The sequence below is a fragment of the Odocoileus virginianus genome, chromosome 4 (assembly GCF_023699985.2).
Source record: "Odocoileus virginianus isolate 20LAN1187 ecotype Illinois chromosome 4, Ovbor_1.2, whole genome shotgun sequence".
In the NCBI taxonomy this organism is placed as follows: Eukaryota; Metazoa; Chordata; class Mammalia; order Artiodactyla; family Cervidae; genus Odocoileus; species Odocoileus virginianus.
In genome coordinates this window covers 28158807-28179425 of record NC_069677.1, presented here as the reverse complement: position 1 = coordinate 28179425, position 20619 = coordinate 28158807, and the positions used below count along the sequence as shown (strand labels likewise).

Sequence of the window (20619 nt, the reverse complement as noted above, 5' to 3'; positions counted from 1 at the left end):
CTCCTGCATTGCAGGCAGACCCATAAGGGAAAGCATGTTATTGAACCCTTACCACAAACTATATACAAAAATAAATTCCAAGGGGACTGGTGATCTTAACATAAAGTGATACATCTGCAGAACAAGGAGTTAGCCTAAGGAGAGAGAGAGAGAGAAAAGCATAGATTTGCTGCTAAAATATGGTCTATGTATTATATTAATCTTCCCTGGTGGTTCAAACAGTAAAGATTCTGCCTGCAATGCTGCAGACCCAGGTTCAATCCCTGGGTTGCGAAGATCCCTTGGAGAAGGAAATGACTACCCACTCCCGTATTCCTGCCTGGAGAATTCCATGGACAGAGGAGCCTGGCTACAGTCTATGGAGTGGCAAAAGAGTCAGACACGACTGAGTACACACACACACATTATATTAATAGCCTTTTTGAACAAATAAGAAAAAGATGGACATCCAAAGTGGTGGAGGGAGCAGTCAGTTCTTCTAACATTACACTTAATGTTTTCAAACTTCATTAGCAATATTTTAAAATGCTAATTATTACCTTATATTTTGCCGTTCTTGATCAACATATCTTATTTGTGATGCAAGCATTGTTTTGTGAACCTTAATTTCTTCGGTCCGTTCTTCCATAGCTGTGTGTAATTGTTGTTTTCTTTTTTCTAGAGAAAGAACTTCTTCTGCCTTACTGTGAAGCAGTTCTCGAGTACGTTTAACCTCAAGTTTTAAAAGATTGTCTTCTATCATCAAATCCTATTAACAAAATCATCAAATATTGAAACAATTATTTGTATAACCAATCCAAAATATGTTTCTTTTTTATTGCTACAAAAGTCAAACTTGAAAATAGAATTTTTTCCAATTTGACCATTTTCCAAGATATTAATTAGGGTTAAGTTTAGATTGCTCTGAGTCATAACTCTGCTTTTTCCTTTTAAGAGAAGGGTTTATGACTATTCCAACTTTTATTATAATGTAATTGTAAATTCAAGTTTTATTATTAATAAAAAAACAAAAAGAAGTTATTCCTAAAATTGAAAGTTACAATATCCAGAAAATATATGATGCCCTATGGATAAGAATTTTTATATTTTAAACTAATTATTACAAGATAATGTGTAAATACACCGAGGAAACCAGATCTGAAAGAGACACGTGCACCCCAATGTTCATCGCAGCACTGTTTGTAATAGCCAGGACATGGAAGCAACCTAGATGCCCATCAGCAGACGAATGGATAAGGAAGCTGTGGTACATATACACCATGGAATATTACTCAGCCATTAAAAAGAATTCATTTGAATCAGTTCTAATGAGATGGATGAAACTGGAACCCATTATACAGAGTGAAGTAAGCCATAAAGACCAATACAGCATACTAATGCATATATATGGAATTTTAAAAGATGGTAATGATAACCCTATATGCAAAACAAAAAAAGAGACCCAGATGTACAGAACAGACTTTTGGACTCTGTGGGAGAAGGCGAGGGTGGGATGTTCTGAGAGAATAGCATTGAAACAAGTATACTATCAAGGGTGAAACAGATCACCAGCCCAGGTTGGATGCATGAGACAGTTGCTCAGGGCTGGTGCACTGGGAAGACCCAGAGGGATGGGGTGGGGAGGGAGCTGGGAGGGGGGCTCAGGATGGGGAACACATGTAAATCCATGGCTGATTCATGTCAATTTATGGCAAAAACCACAAAAAAAAAAAAAAAAAGGAAAAAGAAGTGGACTTGAAAATGAAAAAAAAAAAAAAGATAATGTGTAAATACATTTTTATTTTAAAATAGTTCAATCATAAGTAGAATACTGAAGGAGAGTCATGAGTAGAATAGAGCACAGAAGCAGAAGAGATTAAGAAGAGGTGGCAGGAATACAAAGAACTGTACAAAAAAGATCTTAATGACCCAAATAACCACAATGTTGTGGTCACTCACCTAGACTTGGACATCCTGAAGTGTGAAGTGGGTCTTAGGAAGCATTACTACAAACAAAGCTAGTGGAGGTGACTGAATTGCAGCTGAGCTATTTCAAATCCTAAAAGATTAAGACTTAAAGTATTGCACTCAATATGCCAGCAAATTTGGAAAACTTACAGGTGACCATAGGACTGGAAAAGTCAGTTTTCATTCGAATCCCAAAGAAGGGCAGTGCCAAAGAACGTTTAATCTACCATGCAGTTGTACTCATTTCACATGCTATCAAAATTATGCTCAAAATCCCTCAAGCTAGGCATTAATAGTATGTGAACCAAGAATGTCTAGATATGCAAGCTGGGTTTCAAAGAGGCAGAGGAACCAGTGATCAAATTGCCAATATGTCTTGAATCATAGAGAAAGCAAAGGAGTTCCAAAAAAAAAAAAAAAAAAAATCTGCTTAACTACACTAAAGCTTACTGTGTGGTTCAAAACAAACTGTGGAAAATTCTTAAAGAGATGGGAGTACCAGACCACCTTACCTGCCTCTGAGAAACCTGGTATGCAGGTCAAGAAGCAACAATTAGAACCAGACATGGAACAACTGACTGGTTCAAACTTGGAAAAGGAGTATGACAAGACTGTATATTGTCACCCTGCTTATTTAACTTATATGCAGAGTACATCATGTGAAACGCTGGGCTGGAGGAAGCACAAGCTGCAATCAAGATTGCGGGAGAAATATCGACAACCTGAGATATACAGATGATACCACTCTAATGGCAAAAAGTGAAGAGGAACTGAAGAGCCTCTTGATGATGTGAAAGAGGAGAGTGAAAAAGCTGGCTTGAAACTCAACATTCAAAAAAGTAAGATCATGGCATCCAGTCCCATCACTTAATAGCAAATAGAGGTGGGAAAAATGGAAGCAGGAACGGATCAGATTTTCTTAGACTCCAAAATCACTGCAGACAGTCACTTCAGCCATGAAATTAAAAGGGAAGCTATGACAAACCTTACCTGGTGACTCAGTGGTAAAGAATCTGCCTGCTAGTACAAGACATGTAAGTTCAATCTCTGGATTGAGAAGATCCCCTGGAGAAGAAAATGGCAACCTGCTCCAGTTCATGCCTGGGAAATCCCATGGACAGAGGAGCCTAGTGGGCTATAGTCCATGGAGTCACAAAGAGTTGGACATGACTTAGTAACTAAACAACAACAATGACAAACCTAGACAGTGTGTTATAAAAGCAGAAACACCACTTTGCCAACAAAGGTCTGTATAGTTAAAGCTGTGGTTTTTCCAGCAGTCATTATGGATATGAGAGTGGACCATTAAAGAAGGTTGAGAGCCGAAGAAGAATTGATGCTTTTGAACTGTGGTGTTGGAGAAGACTCTTGAGAGTCCCTTGGACTGCAAGGAGATCAAACCAGGCAATTCTAAAGGAAATCAACCCTGAATATTCATTGGTAGGACTCATGCTGAAGCTGAAGCTCTAATACTTTCACCACCTGATGCAAAAAGCCAACTTGTTAGAAAAGACTTTGATGCTGGGAAAGATTGAAGGCAGGAGGAGAAGAGGATCATAGAGGATGAGACAGTCAGATAGCATCACCAACCAATGGACCTGAGTTTGAGCGAGCTCCAGCAGTTGGTGATGTACCAGGAAGCCTGGCTTGCTATAGTCCATGGGGTTGCAAAGAGTCAGACATGGCTTAGTGACTGAACAACAACAGCGTACTGACACAAGATCACACTTAGCAGATCAATTTTCAGAAGAGAAAGCCCAGAAAAAATACTCCAGAATATAAGATTTTACTATTTCAAGACAAAGCTTGTTATTTAGAGCAAAGATTAAACCCCTGTATCTCACATGTACCAGAAATAAATTCCAGATGAATGAAAGAACTTAATGTAAGAGATGAAACCAAATGCAGCCATTAGAAATAGTAAATATTTTTAGTGTGACTAAAAAGTTTCTAAGCATAAAAATTATACAGGGAAAAACACTTAAACATATGATGTTTAAAGAAAGTTTTATGGAAAAAAACTGAATAGAAGTTTAAAGACAATGAGACAAAATACTTATGAGTTAATATATGAAGATCTTTTGCCAAGTATTTTAAAAATATAAACCACCTAATGGAAATATATGCAAGAAAATGAACTAGAAATCTAAAAGAAAAATTATGGAAAATAACATAGAAAAAAATGCTTAAACATTTTCAATGAAACATAAATATTTTAAATCTTATGCTTAAAATGTTTTTAAAATGTCACTAACTTTAAAATGCAGGCTTCCCTGGTGGCTCAGATGGTAAAGCATCTGCCTGCAATGTGGGAGACCCGGGTTCGATCCCTGGGTTGGGAAGATCCCCTGGAGAAGGAAATGGCAACCCACCCCAGTACTCCTGCCTGGAAAATTTCATGCATGGAGGAGCCTGATAGACTACAGTCCATGGGGTTGCAGAGAGTCGGACACGACTGAGCGATTTCACTTCACTCACAACTTTAAAATGCAGACTAAAAAACAATGAAATACCATGTTTGCCCATCAAACTAACAGAAATTTTATACATTATTATCCAGCCCTCGTGGTGGTAAATAAAATAGAATGCTTATACATTGCTGGTGGGAGTATTAATTGAACCTTCTAGAAGGCAAATGGCTTGAAAATAGTTTCAAGATACTAGAAATATACATTCTTTTGAACCATAATTATACAGCTAGAAATTTATCCTAAGGAATTATATGAACAACTATACAAAGAAATATGTGCACAGTATATGAGAGTACTATCTATAATAGCCAAGCACTGGAAAAAATACATATCCAAAAATAGATGGTCAAATAAATTATAGTAACTTCATGCAATGGAGTGTAGGAAGTCTTTAAAGATACTTAATGTTTAGAAAACATGTATCATATATTTTTTAAATTTTTGAATACAATATACAAATCTATTTTCTTTAAAAGACTGAAAGATGATAATATACTATAACACTGCTTATTATCTGTACAGTGATTATATTGACATTTTTTCCTTTATAATTTGGTATATTTAAAATTTTTTCTACAATTAACATGAAAATATGTGGGTTTCAATATTATATATAAACATGACTTTATTGCACCTGTTTGAAAGCTTTGGCTTTAGTAAGTTCTTTCTCTGATCTGTCATTGAAAAGGGCTAGTTCATTTATTTTGGTCATGAGGGACTGTTTTTCATCACGGTATTTACTATTCGACTTCTTGGTAAAGTAAAGATCACTCTGTAAAAAGGAAAAAAGGTACATAAATACATGTTTTAAATAACAATATTAAATGCATGACACATTGAATTATATGCTCCATTAAATCATTTATAATAATCAGATTTTTAAATCTCATCCCTTCATACTCTGACATCTCTAATAGGATATACATGGATAGTCACATACAAACACTTTCATTTTTATTATTTGTTGATGTTTGGGTTCAGTTCGATTTCAGTAATTCTAGGTAGGAAATATCATGTATGATTACCGTTCAAACTGAATTATTAAGTGATTGCCATTTAGGGGAAGACAAGGGAGGGCAGAGTTTGAGTTTTGTTTAAATACAGGGTTCACCTTCTGGATTTCATCATTTGATTCAACCCAAGGTCAGAAGGTAAAAATGTTAACAGTCTGAGAAAGCATAGGGTTTTGGTTAACTACAAGCTCTGGAATTAGACGGCCTTCATTACTTATCAGCCATCCAATACCAGTTGGCAACCTATCCTTCCTTAGTTTCCTCATTTCTAAAATGGAGATGATAACAACACCTACCTACCTGGGCTGTTGTGGAGGGTTAAAAAAGTTATTGTAATATATGCAACAATGTTTGACACAGGGAAATGTTGTTATGATTATTATTATGTATATAATCACATATTGCTGAAGAGAAAAATGCTAGATAAAATCTAATTCTGTTGAATAAATGAATGGGTCATACATTCATACAGTTTTCCAGCTTTATACAAGTTTGCATCCTCCTTCCCACCCAGAACTAGAATGAGGTTTGCTCTCTTTGTCCTCCTTAGTCCCTCTTAGGGGACCCAAAACAAAAAGTTTCTAGTGCCAAGATTTCTCTCCCTTTTCCCTCTCTCTTCCTGTCTCCCTTGCTTCCTCCCTCCCCTACCTTTCTCACTGCCTGTATTTCTCTGAACAGTCAGAACCTAAGATTGAAGCAAGACAGTAAGACTTTTTTTCACATAAAGATATGACTTCAAAAAATTAACTTTCAGAATTAAAATATTAATTTAAGGTAATTTTCAACTAGAGGAAATTTGTTTGTTACTCAAAATAAGAGATGGAGTGGCATGGGAAAGAGAATGTAGAATGACTTTACAATCTAACGCTACTATTGAGAAGAGAAAACCTTCATTAGACAGTTAACCAGCTTTAATATCTTTAAAAATTCACTTGTATGTCTATTAATTTATTTACCTCTCTGTCAAAACCAGAGTTGAGATAGGCATAAAGTACTAGCCTACTGCGTCAAGGACAGAGCCCCATAGTAGTTAAAATGGGGAACACTAGAACCACTCTCACACAGCAAAACAGACACAACTGAATTAGCATCAAAAAACACATCCAGATATGAATGTCATCCTCCTATCATTCTATAGCACTAATATTCTCATATTCTATATAATTAAAATAATACCATTTATTGAGAACCTACTAAAGGCACTGTGTTAAGATACACATTGCTTCTAATTCTCCCAAATGTCCTAAAATAATACCAAATATTGTTTTCCATTTAAAAATGAATAAACTGAGACTCAAAAAACTTTAAAAAGCAGTACTGTGCTGTGCTAAGTCACTTCAGTTGGGTCCGACTCTGTGTGACCCTAAGGACTGCAGCCTTCCAGGCTCCTCTGTCCATGGGATTCTCCAGGCAAGAATACTGGAGTGGGTTGCCATGCCTTCCTCCAGGGGAGCTTCCCAATCCAGGTAGTTAGGTATAACCTTGACATTCAAAACCAGTTCTGATTCCAACACATGTGCTCCTATTACTAAACCAAGGAAATAGTCTTTTAAAAATTTAATCAGGCTATAAACCACTCAAAACCAATATTTTGTCATGTTGAATTTTTTTTTTCTTTCCTAATTTAAAAAAGTAATAGCTCCCTTTCACCTTTGCAGCCCTTAAGGAATTGAGGGCAATTTCTCATTTAACCACTAGAAGACATTCATCACCAGCCTTTCCAGCTGCTCAACATTTAAAATTGGAGCTCTCCCCCCAATTCAGATCCATGCTTTCAGGCCTTCACTCTTGCCAGTTAAACTTTAGCATAGGTTCTATATTACATAGGTTCCCGGAACACAGGTTTAATATTACCATAAACATATTAAAGTACCTAAGGATGAAGAACATTTTTAACCTTATTAACAAAATATAGAGTCATATGAAATATGTAACTAAGTAAATATTTGAATAACAAAAGAAGACCCATAAAAGAGCAGCTTCTTTTAGATGCTACTTCAGTGATAAAAAGCCATTTAAGACTATTTTTAAGTCACATGGACCAAGGATCAAATCCTCACTGTGAATCATGAACAAGTTACTTAATCTGGAAAACAGGTAATATCTTCCTCACATTTATAAGGATTAAATGAAATAAAACACTAAAGCCATAAACATAGCATACAGCAAATGCATAGTCAATGGTAACGTTATTTTCATATTTCCATATGAGAATGTAAGCACAGAAATATGGGCATTAGTTCATACATTTATTATATATGTGGGTAGCTTGGCAATCATCCTATCCAAAGTCAAGTCTTAGGGACATGTTGACATAAAATGACTAATAACTAGGATATTTAAAGCATAAAAAGTATTTTAGCTAAGTTACATGAAGCTTCTTGATCTGTGTTTCCAAAAGGCAAAGTGCAGATTTCTTCTCTTCCAATGTCTTCTGAAGTTCAACAGTTTTTGCTTCAAGGGCTTGTTTTTCTTCTGAATTAATTTCTCCCTTTAAGCGTGACATTCGGCGTTCTACTTGTTGAATGTAAAAATCCTGTTACAGGTTTTAAAGAAAGTTAGTAGGGAGAAACAGTTAAAACCATTTTTGTAGATGCAAACACGCTGTAAATATTTTCATGAGTTTGGTCTGATGTCATCATTTACTAAAGTCACTCTAATTCTTTAGTGATGAAGTCCTTCTTATTCCAAGGGGAAAAACAGTAAACTATTCTTCAACAACCAGAGTATATGATAATAACACACAACTAATCTGAAAATATAATAGAGCAGTTAGGTGGGTATTTATTGTACTATCATGATAGAACATCAGTAAATCTACTAGATTTACATGGACATGGATTTTTGAGGGTATTTTTCTACAGAGTACAAAAAACAGTCACAGACTGTTAGCCATGAAAGGCTCAAATATGATGAACTTTTAAACAATATTTTGAAAATTATACTTCAGCATCTGTAATTCTGAGAAACTAAGAATATATTAGATGCAGAAATTAAGATGTAGAGAGGGAGGACATTAAGAAATTAACATGGGACAGAATACATAAAGAGAACCAAAGAGGAAAACTTAAAAAATACTTTTAACCTATTGGTCCAGGGACAGGGGTGGGGAGGCTGATGTATGTACAACATACAGTTTTGTGGGGGTTTTAGGAGTCCTTTTTGTTGTTGTTTTTTTGGCTGCACCGTGCAGCATGTGGGGTCTTAGTTCCTTGACCAGAGATGAAACCCACACCCCCTGCAGTCTGTAGCATCTGTCTACGCCCCCCAACCTCAAGAGTTCATAGAAATCTTTTTCTTAGGACACTGCAGTATCTTGACTATCACAATTATGACAAATCAATATGAAGACATTCATAAGAGTAACGTCTACCTGAGTGTACATAATTTCTTGCTGCTGCAAAGTTTCAAAGTCCAGTTTATGTAACTGATGGTTGAGATGCTTTAGAGAAGAACGGGTTCCTTCAATTTCAGATACAAGAGCTTTTTCTTTCATTGTTTCAGTCTGTAATTCCTGAACTTTCTTAAATAACACATCTTTAACTATGTTCAACTGAACTTCTACTTCCTGATAATAAGAATAACAATGATTAATGTAATATAATATCTTTAAATGTTTTACTGAATGAATATTATAATTTAGGGGCTCATCAATGAACCCTCATTTTAGCCCTAGAGAGTATAAAGCCCTTCTTACAATTTCAACACATTCCCAACGCTGCTTGTAGTCTACTCTTGTCCACTATTCCTGTATCATATACCTTGATATGTCATCTACCCTATGTCACCTTAGCCTTAGAACTTGACCATTTTTCACTGGTATCTTTAGAACAAAAAATACACTGAAGACACACAGCTTATAAGTTCCCAAAGTTTACTAAAGTCTTGAAAATGTTAAGGGAAGAACTCTCCCACCTTCTTTGCAGCACTATCCAGTGGTGAGCAGATAAATCCTTAACCACCAGGTTTCTAGTAGATGGGAGGTTAGGAGGAAGAGGCTGATTTCCATAATTATTTATATTCCCACTAAGGCCAACTTTAAGCTACTCACATGATTCCTCTAAATGCAAAGCTGGGAAGAGATATGCAGTTGCAGATCATTATGCAGTATATCTACTATACAGATATAATAGTCAGACACAACTTGGTGATTGAACAACAACACTATACAGATATGATAGATGTTAGTAATTTTAAGTAACCTTAAAAGCACAGACAACAGTAAAGTGTAGAAAACTAATTTAGAAGTGATATGCGCTGAGTAGTTTTTTACTTTGTTTTTAATATAATTTATTTAATTGTGAGTATATGTAATTTGATTTTTAATAGTAGCTACATTTAGCAGCTGACTTATAAAATTCCAGAAGATTCAACAATCAGCTTTTGTGAGCTGGTAAGCACTGGCACCAACACTACTGGCACTATTTCTTACTCACATCTTACCTGCAGCTGACTTCCCTACCCATGCAGCCCACTAGGAAACAGAAACCAGTACCCCATTTTCACTTCTCCTTTCTCAGAAGGCAGGTCTATCTTGACCTCAAAGTGTCACATTAATGTATTCTAGGCTTCAGATAGATCTCACATGCCAAGATCTATTGAAAGCTCTCATTTTAGAATGTTGAAATAATTTCCCTCTGTGCTCTTATACCCAGGTAAGCATATTTCTCTTTGGCTTCCAAAGAACCTCAATATGAAACAAAACAATCTGTGATTGGTACATCTGAATTTTCACAAATGAAGAAACCTAATCTGATATACAAGCTTATAAAATACATTGCTTTTCACATAATAGAAAACTTTCACTGGGTTCAGGACCTTCTCAACGACTGCCTGGCTGAATTTTAAAGTCAGTGCTTGGTGGTAAATAAGTCAGCAAAATATATAGGGCTGAGATTTTTCCCAAACAAGCAAACAAAAGCCCATGAACATGCCCTGCTCACACATGCGGCCAACCTTACTGTTTATTAATTCAGCTAATTTCTTTTCAAATATCACTTTTTAATTCTTTCTTCAGAAGGTTTATTTCATATAAAATTCACAGTCTTTAAGATTTCTAATAAGCTCCAAAACTGTCCCATTTCATTTTTTTTAAATAATGTTGTATGATTTGGACTCATATACCACTCAAATCAAGACTGTTGCATGATGTCGTTACTCAGGATTTTAAACATACAATGGCACACTGAGGAAGCTGGATTCTATCCAAATATAAATGAAACCATATTTGAAACAAGCCTCTGCAAATGGGAGATTCTATAAGCACCTTGAGCTGCCCTTCCTCTTCTCCCATCAGACAAAAAAGAGTAAAAGCAAGAAGCAGTGCCTATACAGTGCCTATGGTAACAGGTCACACAAATCATTTGGAGTTTTCAAAGAGGAAATGGCAAACTAGCCTTTTCAAATTCCTCAAAAATTGGCTTTGATGCTACCAGAATGCCAAACAGATTACGGTAGAAAGGGGGTGCCAGTGAAGTAAGTAAGGTGTTAGCATTTATAAGCCCATTTACCAATAATGGTGCCAAACTGGAAGAGGTTAAAGACACAGCAGATGCTGAAGAAATATATGTAATGAATGCAGACCACTGGGAGGGAAATTGATCACAAACAAAAAATGATAGGCAGGTAGAAATCAGTGGTAAAACAAGGGCATTTTTCAAGATGCATTTGCAATTTAAGAAAATACATATGGATAGCAAACAGGGACAAGGACACAGTAGGCATTGGGAGGACATGGAATCTCAGAGGATCCACCTTTCAGAGACAACATCAAAATTAAATGCTGACAGTGAAACAAATGGAGAATTAAGAGCTTAAAATAAAAAGAGGTTCAACAACTCAACAATCTAATTACAAAGGGGATGACCCCAGAAATCACAGCTTCATTAAAAGACCTCCTGCTCGTCTGATCTCAAGAGTCTAATTTATTCACTAAGTTTGCTGTAATTTTTTAAAAACGGAAACTAAACTTTACCTTCACACCTCTTTCTTCCTCCCTCAGCATGTCTTCCAAGTTGGTAGCTTTCTCCTCTACAGACATAGTTTTGTCAGTTATCTGCTTTAATTTTTTTCTTACAATCTGATTATGATTTTTAATTTTGCATAACCTACAGAGAATTATGAGGAAAAAGCAGAAAACATGTCTATAAAAGATATTTAATGCAAACAAACAAAGAACAGTTTATCCTAAGATTTCTTCATATAACGTGAAGCTTCTTTTGCCATAAAACTTTTAATACTGGCATATATTTAGTAGGTCATAAAAATATTGCTCCTAAGGCTTTGTTTTGAAAAACTCAGGAAAAATTGTTTAACAACTTAGTAGCTATCATTTTATAGTTATTGAACCAAAAAACCAATATTCAATAATTTTTCTAGAAATATTAAAAAACTACAAACATTCTTAAATATCTTTTTTCTTACCTTGCTGTTTCTTCATTAATGTCCATCTTTATTTTGGAAATATTTTTCCTCAGAGCCTCTAAATCACTGGAACTTCTATTCACAGTGGCTTTTAAAGAATCCAGCTATTTATTCGTTAACAGACAGAAATTATATATTTACTCTATATCTTGTAATTCCATTTCTGAGAATTTCTATTCTGAACACATTCATTTCTAACCTACATAACACCGACAAACATAATAACTATATTTCTGTAACATATTTAACAATTTTCCTTTTTGATCCGATATTAAATTTCAAATGACTTGTAAGATACTGACAAATTACGGAGATCTACATATATGAGTTAAAAGCACATAGAACAAAAGCTTCACAACATTGTATCTGGAACTGATTTCTTGGACATAACACCAAAGGCACAGACAATCAAAGAAAAATAGATAAGTTTGACTTCACTAAACTAAAAATTTTTGTACAGCAAAAGTAATACCAACAGAGCAAAAAAGCAACACAAAAAATGAGGGGGAAGTATCTATAAATTATATATCTGATAAGGGACTAACATCCAGGACATCTAGGGAACTTCTAAAACTCAACATCAACAAACAAGCCTGACTCAAAAAGGGGCAAAGATCTTGAATAGATACTTCTTCAAAGAAGAGATATAAAAGGTAAATAAGCACATGAAAAAATGCTGAACATCATTAATCATTAGGTAAACAAAAATCAAAGCTACATTGAATACCACTTCACAACAATTAATATAGCTACCATCAAAAAACCTCAGAATAACAAGTGTGGATGAGGATGTGGAGAAATTGGAACCCTTGTGCACTGTTAGTGCAAATATCAAATAGTACTACCCCTGTATGGTAATTCTTCCAAAAATTAAAAATGTAGTTATTGTTTGATCCAGCAATTCTGAGATAATTCTACACCCATGCTCATAGCAGCACTATTCATTATAGCCAAAACGGGAATGCAATCCAAGGTCATTGACAGGGGAACTGAAAAGCAAAATATAGTATATACACACAATGGAATAGTATTCAGCCTTAAAAAGAAACAAAATTTTGACATATGCTGTAACATGGATGACCCTTGAGGACATTATGCTAAGAAAAATAAGTGAAACAGGCCAGAAAAAGACAAGTACTTTATGACTCCATTTATATGAGGTACTTAGAGTAGCTAAAATTATAGAGACAGAATGTAGAATGGTGGTTTCCAGGGGCTGGGAGGACAGGGAAATGGGAAATTATTGTTCAATGGGTACAGAGTTTCTGCTTTACAAAGAAAGAGTTATGAAGATGGTTGACAGTGATGGCTGTACAACATTAGTGATGTATTTAACACTAAACTGTACATCTGAAGACAGTTAAGATGGTAAATTGTGTATGTATGTCACCACAATAAAAAATGATGAGAAAAAATGAAGTACTTTTACATGTCACAGCTTATAAGAACCTTCAAAACATTATGTAAGTAAAAAACCCCTGACACAAAATGCATCATATTGTATGATGTCCAAAATAGGCAAATCCACAGAGACAAAGTAGATCAGGAGTTGCCAGGGCCTGGGTGGGAGGAGGAGAGGGACAGAAGGAAAGCCATTGCTAACAGGTATGAGGTTTCTTTTTGAAAGACCAAAATACTCTAAAATTAAATAATGATAATGATTTCACAATTCTGTAAAATACTAAAAGTTATTGAATTGTACACTTTAATTCTATTTCAATAAATAAATCATAAATGAAAGAATACCTGCATTCTTTTCTGCAACTGGTTTAAGCTTTAAACTTTTTGAGAATGAGCTATTAGCAGTGACATTTAATTTATGTAAGAAATTCACTTTTTTGCTTTTGCAAGATCTTACTTATTCTCTTCAGATAGAAAAAACTTTCCTTCTTTATCAGAAATATAAAGTATAACAACTTATAAAATGAAATGCTCTGCAATGTTCCAATTTCCCACCCAAATAGCAGTAACTCCAGATAATATGGCCTCAAGGCACAAATTTCATAAAGATCCCTTTATTGCTAACTATGGGAATTGCTAACTCTACCCATGGAATAATCTAGTTGACATGTATGCTCAAAAGAAGAAAAGACCAAAGCAGAAGATTTTATTCTCTGCACTTCAAAATATCACCAATGTCAATAATTCATCTTCACATTTATCCATTTGCCTTTATCTTATGATTTCCAGCTAGACCTTTCAGAAGTCTTTTGTCTTGAGTTAATAACAAAACACCATGTGTGACAGGCAAGTTGAGCACTGCACAACCCCAGGGGAACCCTTTATACCACCCATGACGTGAATGACAGCCCCCTGTTGCCTTTATCCAATCAAGGTTTCAATCGTGTACCCTAAAAGTTCGAGTTTCACAACATGAAGGGATGTAACAAAAAGAACTAGAAGGCAGGTCCTTAACAAAGGAAAGCCTTTATGCTTATCTGTATAGTTATTTGTTATAAACACACAAACCAGTCCTTTAAGTTGGCATACCTCATCCTTCAGCTGAATTCTACTAGCTTCATGACGTTGATATTCCATTCTACATTTTAAAACTTTACGATCAGCAGCAGCAATTTTTTTTTCATACTCTGTGTTATTCCCAATCTCACTTTCCAAAAACTTGATTTTTTCCTTAACCAGATTTTCTTTCTCTCTTATTTCCTGCTTTATCCTTGCTAATGCCTAGAATTTGAAATACAGGTTAAATACATGTGTAATATGACAAATAAAACTAAAACTAAAAGGAATTCAGTTTTTATAGTACTTATTTACCAAAATTTAAGGAGAGACTATTTTATTTTTATTTATTTTTTTTAGGAGAGACTATTTTAAATGAATAAAATAAAATATTAGTATGCCACTAGTATCTATAAGCTCATGTTTTTAAAGAACTTTATATTTTATTTCATCCATCTGGTACTTTGCTAAAGGGATAAGAAAAATGTCAGTCTTTTATCAACAAAAGGTGACATCTAAAAAATAAAACAGTACTGAATAGTTTTCACATTTCAATGAAATTTTCCAAGACCAGTTTAACAAGACCAGCTTTTTTTCCATTTTTTGAGAATATTACTTTTGTTATTTGTTTCAATAGGAATATCTTCATCACTCAGGTTTTGTGCTGGTCGTGGAGATACAAAATAACTAGAATACGCAAAGTAGTAACTGTGGTGTGGACAAAGTACCATGGGAGCAAAGAGATGATGAAATCTACCCAAGAGAAATCATTAAAAGCATTACCTAAGAGGCTTCATTTGAGTCGGGCCTAAAAAGATAAGTGGGGATGCATAAATACTCTAACATGGTTAAGGTGTAGGGTGGGAGGGCAAGGATGGAATGGGGGGATGTTAAGAAAGAATGGATACAGACGACAGAGATGAAGGGTGGAAGGCAGAGGTTAGGGCCAAATGGTGAAGAATTCAATTGCCATGTTAAGGAGAGTAAACTTTTAAGCAATATGGAATAAAGATCTTAGAGTTGGGGAATAAAAAGATCATATGTGGTTTTTCAGGTGATTCTGATGACAGTATGTTAGATGAGTTGGAGAGAGAAGGAAAATTTACCCTAAGATAAATTTCTTTCAAGTTTTCTGAAATAGAGTCTCACCAAACAACTAACCTCAGGAGACTGGGTCAGGGGAGACTATGTTTCTGAAGTTGATAAGTTTTAGAAATGCTCCATGTAATATTGTACATATTAGCATATTAAATCAATATACATCTGAAATTCACTGCATTTTAAAACACATTATAGATTTGTTTACTCTAGTATTCCCATCTATATAACAATTAACATTCTATATTTGTAACATTCTATAGCTCTACTGTGCCCATTCAACCAAAGGATAGGATAAAACTTCCTAAATTTGTATGTGTCAAATAATTATTCTAGAATTCCCTGCTTTATATTAATTTTTCTACCACTTAATCAGAAGCTTTAATTCCTACATTACAGGCATTAACAGGGCAATCTATTCACAGTTAAGTTTTCATGTAGGTGATGCCACAGATCAGAAATACCGCAAATCAAGAGCTAGTTGTTAAACACTTAGAGGCATCCCACTACCTATGGAACCATTTCTAAGAGTCCTCCCTAGTCTTTTTTCAATACATGTAGCCAGGAGATGTCACCCAATGAATAAGGAATCACTGAGGATGTAACCAGAGAACTGTAGGCTGTGGATTCCACCAAATCAGCAGGCTGAGTAACTTTAGCTACAGGGTTGTATGAGCATTCAGATTATGGATTTGCAGTCTTAGATCTTAGTCTTAGATGTGATCTACACAGAGAAAGCAGTCAGGACTTGATGTTTGAAACCAGTATAAAGCAAGAAAGAGAAACCAACATTAGTAGCAAGAAATAAGAGGAACTCATAGTTAAGATTGGTTCTTCCAACTCCCCTCTAAGGAGGAATAAGCCATTTTGTTGATAAAATGATTACTCACAGAAATACAGAAATAACATTTTCAGATAAGTTACATGTAACAAGTAAACCACATCCAGCTATCAGAATTCCAAACTTTCAGTGACCTGAATAGCTTGCCAATTGCCTTTCCATGGAGTATATTCAGAATGGAAGTTCACACATTTCTCATATGCCTTCTTTCCTCCTCAATTTCTTCTCCCTCCCCAACTTCCCTAATCTTCCCATTTTCACTCACCACTATTTCACTCTTTAATGACTTCCCCAAAAAGTTCTCCTAAATTACCTCTGAAAAGAGCAAAAGATAACACTAGACCCATGTTTAATCAGCATGGTGTTCCTCCCCTTCAGAGGTTTTACCCTATTCTGGATGGTAACTCAGTTTCAAAAGGGACAATTTATTGCAGTCAGGGTTTCTTTCCTGACTCTCCATCCTTCTTTCTTGGCTACCCATGAGGCTCATTTCCCTACACCTTTTGATTCACACAGAAACAGCACTCATGTTAAATCCAAGGCATCGTGGACAACACTGTATATATGAGTCAAGGCATTGGCTTTGCTGCAATAAAGTTGTCTGTTGATTTTCTCTTGTTTCACATTTCAGAGATATTAGAAGCCAGTCTTCGGTATTATATCATAAGTAAATAAACTTTATAAAATCACATTTCCAAATAGATATAGAACCAGCTTTAGAAAACATTTACCAAAACTACTGGATTATGCTACAAAAGTGACTTTCAAATAATAGTGTGATTTAATTTGACATGAATGAGTTAAATACAAAAAGAGATATATACAGCTGCAAGTTGCAAGAACCAAACAACCACTTTACCACGGCACAGTTATCGATGTCTTTATCTCTCTTCTGCATCTGTTCTATTGTGCTCTCCCACTGTAGAATGAGTTTTTGCCTTTCATTATGAATCTGTCGAAAATCTTGGGCTGCTTTATCCAATTCTAACTGTAAAATGAAGACCAAATAATATTTCTGTGAATTTAAGTGCTTTTCTGAACATCATTTTGACAATTAAGAAAAAAAAAAATTCCTTACTAAACCAACCTGTACACTTAGAGTCTCTGCAAATTCATTGTCAAGTACCTTTCTTTTCTGATTACATTCCACAGTCAATCTTTCTAATTGCAGGGTCAGGGCCTAGAATGTAGTTACATACAAAAATATTCATAATTATCATTTTACTAACATAAAAGCTGTCAGCATATCTCATATTAATATATTATACATATACACATATTATAGACATATTATATTACATATATTCATTTGACATCTAAAATAACTCCAAATAATATATATATATTCTTTATCTTCTAACTTCAATGGAAACCCAATAGTTTCTAAAAAGACTTTTAATACTTTTTAAAATGAGTTAGAAAAAAAGATTAAACAATAAATTTTCATTTAAGGTTATTTTAACTAATGCATGCAGTATTAACCTGTTAGAAAACAGAATGTTTCATGATACTAACATATTACCAGATTTAATTACAAGTAGATTTTTAAGTAGTGGTTATAATAATAATTATATTATTTAATATGATATATTAAATAATCAATAGCGCTATAGTCTCAAATCAGCAAAAATTATCTGTAACATTCAAACTGTTACACAAAGTAAGTTAAAATACTAATACATAGTTCTAGTACAAAACTTTATTTTCTGAAATGCTTTTGAGAAACCTTCTCAATCAGGATTCTTAACCTGGAGTCCAAAGATCCTTAAATGGTCAAAGGGCTTTAGAGGAGCTGTAAAACTTGCATCAAGATTGTGTGAGTATTGGAGTACATTCATTTTTCTAGAGAGAGGATAACTGGCTTTATTAGACCCAAAAATGTTTAAGCAATACTTTAAAATTGTAAGTCCAATTTAAATAACAGGTTGCTTTACTATAGATTCAGAGAAAATCTAACACTACAATGTACATCTCACCCTAATTTTATTATCATCTTGCTGAGCGTACTTCTGAAGAGTGAGAGCATCACTATCTTTATGAGCTGATTCTTCCAGCCAGGCCTCCAATGCTTGCTGGTCCCAGTTCATTTGACATTTCAAACCATCCAATTTTTGAGTAATTTTAAATATGGAATTCTAATTTTCAAAGAGAGGGAACAGGGAGAAATTACAAAACATTATTTACTATATAAACTAAAATAAAACATAACATTACATATTTAAAAGGATGAAAGAAACCTTGTCTCTGTCCCCAGTCTCCAGATGTATACAACATATCATATTTGATTATGTAACTATCATACTGGTATTTCAATTCTTTAGTTGTGAAATAGAGGGAAGTGATTATCAAATTGAGAACAACAGTTGAGTCAAAGTTTACTTAAAAGACATCAGGGTATCCCCCTTAGAGCAATCTCAATAGTCACTCTACCAAAACTACCGAAGCAGATATGCAATTATAATAAAAAATAATGTGCCTCATATGTTAACTCAAGCCCAAGACAAGTTCTTTTCAGCCCCATTTCCAATCAAATTGCTGTCCCTAAAAGTTATCTTCTATAGAAAATTTGGAAGCACATTTAACTAAAACAAATATAGTAATTAAGGATATAAAATATTTTTCAATGTATTTAACAAATTTAGATTCATAAAAGAAAACAGATCAATACACAAACAAAAACAAATTAACATGATAAAATAGGTATGTATGTGTATATATAGGATTCCCTGGTGGCTCAGATGGTAAAGAATATGCCTGCAATGCAGGAGACCCAGATGTATATATACCAATATATATATATATTTCCATATATATTTTTATATATGTGTATATACTTACTGTGTGTATATTTATGTATATTATATTTATTATATATGTATAAGAATATATATATTTCCATATATACAAATACACAAATACATATATACAAATACATTTCCATAAGTATATGCATAAGTAAAGAGAAGAATTGAATTTGGAAAGCGCTTCCAACCAGGTAACTAAAAGCTAAAGAAAAGAGAAAAACAGGTTATAGTACTTTAATATTAGAGTCACAGGTTGATAATATGAAAGGTAAAAATTTTGACTGAAAAATGAAATTCAAAATTATGTGACTTTTTAAATGCAGATTTTAAAAATGTAGCACTTATAAATAAATTATGCCTAGTATGGTGTAATAGGCAGACAGCAGGGTACCTCACATATTGTAAGGCTCAATGACTATTTGGTAAGTGAACACTGAGAAAATAAAAGTAATATTCTATCATTGTTGATTTAAATCACAGCTCCATGTGACTTTCATTGTCCAAAAAACAACATAAGTAAATGTCAGGAAACTAAATGTCTTTCCTATACAGAAAAAAAAAAAAAAGAAAGAAAAACAACGTTTGGTGAAGGAAGAAGGAGCAATTGCACAAAATTTGAGGTAACAGTTCAACACATACTTCCTTATCATTTTTTTTTTCCCGTATTGAAGTTATCTCATTTTCTAGTCGTTGAATTTCATCCTTCACTCGTCCCAGTTCTCTTTCAGCAATCATCTTAAAATGTTCTTCACTTTCAATCTCATGATCCCTGACTTTGCAAAGAGACTACAGAAAAACATACAAAAGAGAAAGACTTTTTACATTTTAAAATTATAACACTAAAGCTAGACAAAAAATAACAAAGTTCCCACAAAATGCTTAGATGACCTATTATTAATTCCACTTCTCTGAAACTCGCACATTAGATTTTGTGATTCAGTGTAGGCAGTGCTGCTTACTAGTTGTGAGAAAGAAAGACAGCTCACTGAATGTGCTAGGAAAAAAAATGTTTTCAGCAGATTTCAGTTTTGGTCTAGGTAAACTGTTGAAAACCAAGTTTATATACTGAGACTTTAAAAGAGACATTCCATATCCCTGGGTAGGAATAATCAATATTGTGAAAATGAGGATACTTCCAAATGCAATTTACAGATTCAATGCAATTCCTATCAAACTACCAATGGCATTTTTCACAATTCATATGGAAACACAAAAGACCCCAAACAGCCAAAGCAGTCTTGGAAAGAAGAATGGAGCTGGAGGAATCAACCTTCCTGACTTCAGATTATACTACAAAGCTACAGTCATCAGGACAGTATGGTACTGGCACAAAAACAGAAATATAGACCAATGAAACAAGATAAAGAACCCAGAGATAAATCCATGTACCTATGGGTACCTTATTTTTGACAAAGGAGGCAAGAATATACAATGGAGCAAAGATAGCCTTTTCAATAAGTGGTGCTGGGAAAATTGGACAGTTACGTGCAAAGGAATGAAATTAGAGCACTTCCTAATGCCATACAAAGATAAACTCAAAATGGATTAAAGACCTAAATGTAAGA

The 20619-nt window shown here is 34.3% G+C and overlaps 1 protein-coding gene across 2 annotated transcripts in view; it reads right to left on the bottom strand.

Annotated features, from left to right (window-relative positions):
* CCDC39 (coiled-coil domain 39 molecular ruler complex subunit) overlaps positions 1 to 20619 on the bottom strand; it is a 61277-nt gene that overhangs the window by 20393 nt on the left and 20265 nt on the right. For both annotated transcript variants that reach the window (XM_070466348.1, XM_070466347.1), the window contains exons 3-13: positions 19694 to 19840; positions 18227 to 18385; positions 17338 to 17430; positions 17110 to 17238; positions 14345 to 14536; positions 11855 to 11958; positions 11406 to 11538; positions 8805 to 8999; positions 7803 to 7967; positions 5053 to 5190; positions 540 to 748 (exon numbers count right to left, since the gene is read on the bottom strand). In XM_070466348.1, coding sequence (XP_070322449.1) covers positions 540 to 748; positions 5053 to 5190; positions 7803 to 7967; positions 8805 to 8999; positions 11406 to 11538; positions 11855 to 11958; positions 14345 to 14536; positions 17110 to 17238; positions 17338 to 17430; positions 18227 to 18385; positions 19694 to 19840 — 1664 coding nt within the window. The remainder of the gene's footprint in view (positions 1 to 539; positions 749 to 5052; positions 5191 to 7802; positions 7968 to 8804; positions 9000 to 11405; positions 11539 to 11854; positions 11959 to 14344; positions 14537 to 17109; positions 17239 to 17337; positions 17431 to 18226; positions 18386 to 19693; positions 19841 to 20619) is intronic.